The 7,500-nt window shown below is 40.9% G+C and overlaps 1 protein-coding gene across 1 annotated transcript in view; it reads left to right on the top strand.

The window, feature by feature from the left end:
* dpysl5b (dihydropyrimidinase like 5b) overlaps positions 1-7,089 on the top strand; it is a 12,678-nt gene extending 5,589 nt beyond the window's left edge. Inside the window, 10 exon segments of the mRNA XM_043230793.1 lie at positions 1-32; positions 311-512; positions 649-705; positions 1,764-1,892; positions 2,161-2,317; positions 2,566-2,707; positions 3,166-3,308; positions 4,226-4,433; positions 4,714-4,882; positions 5,525-7,089. The exon segment at positions 1-32 is cut by the window's left edge and continues 127 nt beyond it. Of these exon segments, the coding sequence (XP_043086728.1) occupies positions 1-32; positions 311-512; positions 649-705; positions 1,764-1,892; positions 2,161-2,317; positions 2,566-2,707; positions 3,166-3,308; positions 4,226-4,433; positions 4,714-4,882; positions 5,525-5,610 (1,325 nt within the window). The 3' untranslated portion in view covers positions 5,611-7,089.
* The last annotated feature ends 411 nt before the right edge of the window (positions 7,090-7,500 follow it).

Here is a 7,500-nt window from a genome sequence, read left to right as displayed (position 1 = left end):
TGCACGTCAGCGTCTCCTGCTGGGGGCCCAAGGTACTGCCATTATCATCATATCTTCTGCCTGAGAGAGAACTGGACATACTTGTTGAATTAAACATTAAAAAGTGTAGCGTATTGCAGTTTGATTTAATTTAATTTATCATAACTGGGCATACTTGCTAAATTCAACAAAGTAAGATTATGTAGCAGTAAATAAAATACAATTTTATTTAATTTAAAAGATAATCATTGGAAATGAATAATACATTTATTTTCAATGCAACTTGTGGGATCTGATTTGTTCCTGGTTTGTCTGTCTGTGATTGGTTCAGGTGCGCAGGGAGATGGAGGTGCTGGTGGGAGAGAAGTGCGTGAACTCCTTCCAGATGTTCATGGCGTATAAAGACGTTCTGATGCTGAAGGACTCGGAGCTCTATCAGGCGATGCACACCTGTAAAGACATCGGGTGTGTGTGTGTGTGAGTCCACGTGTGTGAACGGAGAGCTGGTTATGTTTGTGGTGTGAGAACCTCCTCAGAAGAGCTGTCAAACACAACATGAAAGCAGCGCGCTACTCTTTTACTTTATTTTCATCCTCTTGATTTCTCTGATGTGTGTGTGTGTGTGTGTGTGTGTGTGTGTGTGTGTGTGTGTGTGTGTGTGTGTGTGTGTGGATCTGGGCATCAGTGGTGTGTGAGTGATAGAGATCAGTCGACCGGAGGAGGTGTGTGTGTGTGTGTGTGTGTGTGTGTGATTGAATCTTCTCTTTCATTATAATTAATCTCTGTGTGTGTCTGTGTGTTGTGTGTGTAGTGTTTGTTTGAGTGTGTGTGTGTACATAATGTGTGTATGTTTGTGTGTGTGTGTGTGTGTGTGTGTGTGTGTGTGTGTGTGTGTGTGTGTGTGTGTGTGTGTGTGTGTGTGTGTGTGTGTGTGTGTGTGTGTGTGTGTGTGTGTGTGTGTGTGTGTGTGTGTGTGTGTGTATGTGTGTGTGTGTGTGTGTGTGTGTGTGTGTGTGTGTGTGTGTGTGTGTGTGTGTGTGTGTGTGTGTGTGTGTGTGTGTGTGTGTGTGTGTGAGTGTGTGTGTGTGTGTGTGTGTGTGTGTGTGTGTGTGTGAGTGTGTGTGTGTATGTGAGAGTGTGTGTGTGTGTGTGTGAGTGTGTGTGTGTGTATGTGTGTGTGTGTGTGTGTGTGTGTGTGTGTGTGTGTGTGTGTGTGTGTGTGTATGTGTGTGTGTATGTGTGTGTGTGTGTGTGTGTGTGTGTGTGTGTGTGTGTGTGTGTGTGTGTGTGTGTGTGTGTGTGTGTGTGAGTGTGTGTGTGTGTGTGTGTGTGTGTGTGTGTGTGTGTGTGTGTGTGTGTGTGTGTGTGTGTGTGTGTGTGTGTGTGTGTGTGTGTGTGTGTGTGTGTGTGTGTGTGTGTGTGTGTGTGTGTGTGTGTGTGTGTGTGTGTGTGTGTGTGTGTGTGTGTGTGTGTGTGTGTGTGTATGTGTGTGTGTGTGTGTGTGTGTGTGTGTGTGTGTGTGTGTGTGTGTATGTGTGTATGTTTGTGTGTGTGTGTGTGTGTGTGTGTGTGTGTGTGTGTGTGTGTGTGTGTGTGTGTGTGTGTGTGTGTGTGTGTGTGTGTGTGTGTGTGTGTGTGTGTGTGTGTGTGTGTGTGTGTGTGTGTGTGTGTGTGTGTGTGTGTGTGTGTGTGTGTGTGTGTGTGTGTGTGTGTGTGTGTGTGTGTGTGTATGTTTGTGTGTGTGTGTGTGTGTGTGTATGTTTGTGTGTGTGTGTGTGTGTGAGTGTGTGTGTGTGTGTGTGTGTGTGTGTGTCTCATGATCTGTTCTTCACCGCAGGCTCACTGTCCAGTGTACTTGGTGAATGTCTCTAGCGTGTCTGCTGCTGATGTCATCGCTGCTGCTCGGATGCAGGGTGAGTGTATTATACACACACACACACACACACACACATTAATATTTCACCCAAAAGCTGTTAATGTAGGTGAGGCCTCATCGTCCCAGTAAGGTGGCATCCATCTAATCATTTGAATCATATTTGTAATTATAATTTACATTCACTACCTTATTATTGCGTTTAGTTTTATAATGTAGATAACTCCGTCTGTGTATACTAGTGTAAATATCTGTTATTTAAAGATAGCGTGAACAGCATGGAGACGGTGTTTAGTGGTGTGTTTCAGGTAAAGTGGTTCACGCCGAGACCACGCTGGCTCATTCTGCGCTGAGCGGCATGCATTACTATCATCAGGACTGGGCTCATGCCGCCGCCCACGTCATAGCCCCGCCCCTCCGGCTCGACCCCAGCACCCCCGACTCCCTCATGGGCCTGCTGGGCAAGTACGCACCCGCCAATCATCTCAGAGCCCCGCCCCTCCGCTTTTAGAACGCAGACTTACTTTAAGAAGTGATGCGTTACGTGATGTGTGACTCACTACAAACGTAACTAAATATGTACTTTTTATTAAAAAGTATTTTTTAAATCTAGCTTGTTTCTTATACAAACGCAAAAGTGAAATGATTAGCCTGTCTCTGATCTGTGTGTGATGATGATGATGATGATGATGATGCGTTTCCTGTGCACACAGTGACATCATCAACGTGGTGGCGTCGGATCACCGCGCGTTCAACACTAAGCAGAAGGCCATGGGCAAAGAAGACTTCACCAAGATCCCTCACGGAGCGTCCGGCGTGGAGGACCGCATGAGCGTCATCTGGGAGAGAGGAGTGGTGCGACCACACCCACAGTCATTCAGAGCAACCACACACCTCACAGAAACATATTTTAGACACACATGTTTGGATTCGTCAGTGCTTGTTTACCTTTAAAAGCCCAGGTTCATTCAGTAACATGGATATTTAGCATATTACATTATGAAGATTTAAAAAAAAATGAAACAATACTCTAGATATGAAGTCCCAGTGAGTCACTCAAACGGCTGATTCGTTCAGAAATCTGTCTTTACTAGTGAGTCATTAAATCACTGTATGAACGAGTCATTGTATGATTGACTCACTTGATTCATTCAGAAACGAAAAAGGCACTGAACAACTAATAAAGTGTAGATTCATTCAGAAACAAAGCAAGTCTTTATGAATGAGTCACTGAATCATTGACTCACTCGATTCATTCAAACCTGCAGATTGATTCACTCTGTTTCGGTCTGATTCATGTTTTCTGTCCTCAGGTCGCTGGTAAGATGGATGAGAATCGTTTCGTGGCCGTGACGAGCTCAAATGCGGCGAAGATCTATAACCTGTACCCGCGGAAGGGCCGCATCGTCCCCGGGGCCGACGCTGATGTGGTGGTGTGGGACCCGGACGCCAGCCGGTACAGAGCGCTTCACTGGAGTCACTTTGGGAGAGAAATCTGGGGCGGGATTTACTTTAAACCTATTCTCACTCAGAAACTGCTAGTAAATTTCATGAATAATTACAAAAAAATGGCGAGTAACACATGTGAAAGACTGAAGTAGAAAGACTGACATGGTATTTTCTCCAATAATCCAATAATTTAGTTTTATTTATAACTGTATATAGAAACAGTTACAGTTCGGTGGATAACGTGACATTTATTTATAACGTAGTAAAGTGTATTAATTTTACTTGATAAAAATAGAAAAAATATCTGCCACAGAAACACTATAAAAGTTATTTTTAAATATTTAAAAAATATTTATTTTATTTTTATCACATGAATATTAATAATATAGCATTCAATAGTTTGGATTCAGTAAGTTCTTTAATGTTTTATCTATTTGACCAAAAATATAGTAATATAAGTCATTATTCTCTAATATGTGTTAAAGTGTCATTTATTTCTGTGAAGCGCAGCTGAATTTTTTCAGCATCATTACTCTTCAGTGTCACATGATCTTCAGAAATCATAATAATATACTGATTCGGTGCTCAAGAAACATGATTATTATCAGGGCTGAAAAGTGTTGTGTTTTTGTGAAGCCGGTCATGCATTTGATTTTTCAAGATACACACATGAACAGAAAGTTGAAAAGAATCAATCGCTTGTGAAGTTATACATTTCTTTTCATCAATGTAATGCATCCTTGATAAACAAAAGTATTCATTTCTTTAAAAAAAAAATCAACCCCGAAATATGTAAAACACGTGCACCGTTTTATATTTTTAGTTGAGCTGTTGTGTAGAAAAGTCTAACCGTAGAGCGCTTAGCTGTGTGTGGCACATGATGTGTGTGAGGTCATGTGACGGTGGAGGTGTGTGTCGCCGCAGGACGATCTCGAGGAGCTCTCAGGTTCAGGGAGGAGACTTTAACCTGTACGAGGGTCAGCGCTGCCGCGGCGTCCCGCTGGTGACCGTCAGCCGCGGCCGTCTGGTGTGTGAGAACGGCGTCTTCACCTGCCCTCAGGGCTCCGGACGCTTCTACCCCATGAGAGCCTTTCCTGACGTCCTCTACAAGAAGATGGTCCAGAGAGAGAAGGTCTGTATGGGAGCCTCACGAAGCTGTATGTAAGTTACCAGTAACGTAGGGAGTTACAAGTAATCGGATTACTTTAAGTAACTAGTAAAGTAACTCTTCTATTCCAGCGTGTATACTTCGTTATTTACATTTCCTTCAGCCTGAGGCTTTTCACTTCCGTTTTGTTATGAAAGGTCTTTTATATTTGTAAAAGAATCACTTTTTATATTAAAAAGCAAGCCCCGCCCAGTTTGGAAAAGTAACACATTAACACAATTAGTTTTTGTGTGGTGATGCTCAGACTCAGAAGCTGCGCGGCGTGGATCGAGCGCCGTACTCGGGAGACGTCGCCGCCGTGACCAACTCCGTCCGGAAGGAGTCGTCCGCTCCGGAGGCCGATGCTCCCATGCGGGCGGCCCCCAGACACACGGGCGTTCGGGACCTGCACGAGTCCAGCTTCAGCCTGTCAGGTCTCTCAGCTTCACTTCACATACTGCTTTTAGTAATAGTAGGAAATAATATTTCAATAAATATTTTTATATCTGTATCAAGATAAATATATTATTTTATATTTCTATATCAAATTACTTGAACATTTATACAGCAATATTATATAAATTACAATTATTTAAAATATTGTATTATTTTCCTCCAATAATTTTATGTATCAGGTTTAATGCATATCAAAAGTCTGCAAAGGAGTGGAAAAAAAATTGTCCAAATACCCCATTTAATGCAAAAGAGCTATTTAAGCTAAATATGTTACTAAATATTCAGTTTAAACTTTTCATCATGTCTAATTTTTCAGAAAGACATTAAGCGTTTCCATCGTTTAATGCACAGCATGTATTATTTATCAATCTGCAGAGTGGTGGAAAGATATGATCAAATACATTTCAGATCAAAGACCTCATATACAGTAAAATCTCTGGTTATTTTTCTGAAATTGAAATAAATTAGTGCTGTCAAACAATTAATTGTGATAAATGATCATTTGATTTGGTTTAGTCAGTATATGAGTGTGTACTCTGTATATTATATTTATAAAAACAAACACACGTATATGTAAGAAAACGAGAAAAAGAGGATTGTGGGATTGTGTTTTTATTCAGGCGCTCAAGTGGACGACCACATTCCTAAGAGGTCCTCGGCCAGGATTCTGGCTCCACCTGGAGGGCGTTCCAGTGGCATCTGGTAACCGTGGAAACCGCAGAACCGTCTCCACGGCGACCCCTTCCCGTCCTCCTGTGTTTGAGAGTATTAAACATCGCTGTGAACGAAGACCTGGACCGCATCCAAAGTGCCAAAAAACCTCTGCTCCGTCATTAGACTCTCACTGGCTTCCATAGTGTTTGAAGAGATTACAAAATATGGTCCAGGGACGTTTTGCTATGTTATAAAATCATAACTGCAAGTTCGAAAAGTTAGAAAACTCAAACTCAAACTCAAAAGACCAGATCAGAGAACATTCTATTCAAGTCTGTGTGAAGTCAGTTCAGAGAATTGATGTAAACACATTATAAATGTTAGAAATGCTTCGCTGAAACATGTTTCAAAGACTGTGAACTATATAATACTTAATGGAGAAGTTATGACGTTTTTTTTACAGTTTTCCGTGATCAGGATTTATTGGGCGGGTCTAAACCGGTGAAAATAAAAGAGCTTTGAATCTCGCAGTATGTCAAACACTGATTGGTTGAGAGTGTGGGTGGGCGTGGCTTCAGCGCCGTGAGACACGCCCCCAGCGTTCGAGAGCAGAGAGGACGGCTTATTTTTTACGATTTTGATATCTTGTTTTATTCACTTCGCATGTCCTTTAGTATTCAAACTCATTTTTCAGTGGCGTGACAAACTCAGAACACACAGTTCACACAGACTTGAACGTCCTCAGAATGCTTCCTGTGAGCTGGGATACTATGGAAGTCAATGGGTACCGTCAACTGTTTGGCTAATTCTTTAAAATGCATTTGGCAGAAACAAAAATAGCATGAGGGAGAAATTTCATTTTTAATTCACTCCTCCAGATCACTGTTTATAGTTCACGAATTTGCCAAAACAGTGCTGTGCTCATCCCACATCAGGAGTCTGTTTCTGTGAATGGGTGCCGTCAGAATCACAATAATAATAGATCGTCGTCTATCTTCTGGACCGGAGCGCTGTGGATTATTCTGATGTTTTTCTGACGGCACCCATTCACTTCCATTGCTGAGACACACTTCTGATGAAGAAACACGCCGGGATCAGCACAGTCTCAGCTTCCTGTCTGAACATACTGATGTGTTTGTGTTTATAGTGATGAACAAAGTGTCTGTGAAATATCTATATTTGACATATTCATAGAGCTGTATGTTGTTAGTTTTGATGTGATGAAGTGTCTAAAGCTTCTCTGGTTCAGGTGTGGTTTAGGTCAGGTGTGTGTTGTTCGTGTGTTTGGCCCCGGGCCCCGGGCTGTTCTTATTGGTGCTGTTTTTTAAATCGTCATTTCTGATCTGCGTTTATATGGTTTAGGTGTTTGGGTTTTTTACTTTTCAGAAAAAGCACTTTGTGAAGCGGTTTATAAGGTTTGTGTCAGTGTTTGTGATTTGTTCTTCACAGTCGGAGCTGAAAGTGAAGGCTTGTTTGTTATTAATCAGATGGATAAGTGCAAAAATATATGAATAAATGATCCCTGAAACAACTGGGTCATTTCGTTGTGTTTTAATTAATCAGCAACAATATTAGTTACAAGTCTTTATTCTTCCTAAACAATATTTTACAGTTAATAAATCCAGCTGGAACTAATGTAAATAATTTGAAAATAATAATAATGTTTCTGATATGATATTGATATTTAATATGTCATATCTATTCGTTATTATTAACCAGTTTTTAATCATTATTAATCATTTTCATAATTGTATATACATTAAGTAGAGTTGATTTTATTTTGATTTTAGTGCACTATAATATTATAACAATGTAATAACCTGTTTTTAGCTGTGTATGGTAATAGCCATGTTTCAAATATTCATTTTTGTGCGTCATGACATTTGCTTCTGTATTTTTTATATTTATCTCTATGTTTTTATCTTTATTTTTGCGCGCGTCG

This window comes from Puntigrus tetrazona, unplaced genomic scaffold (assembly GCF_018831695.1).
Source record: "Puntigrus tetrazona isolate hp1 unplaced genomic scaffold, ASM1883169v1 S000000223, whole genome shotgun sequence".
In the NCBI taxonomy this organism is placed as follows: domain Eukaryota; kingdom Metazoa; phylum Chordata; class Actinopteri; order Cypriniformes; family Cyprinidae; genus Puntigrus; species Puntigrus tetrazona.
Note: the sequence above shows the minus strand (reverse complement) of the source record. Positions and strands in the feature narration are given on the sequence as shown.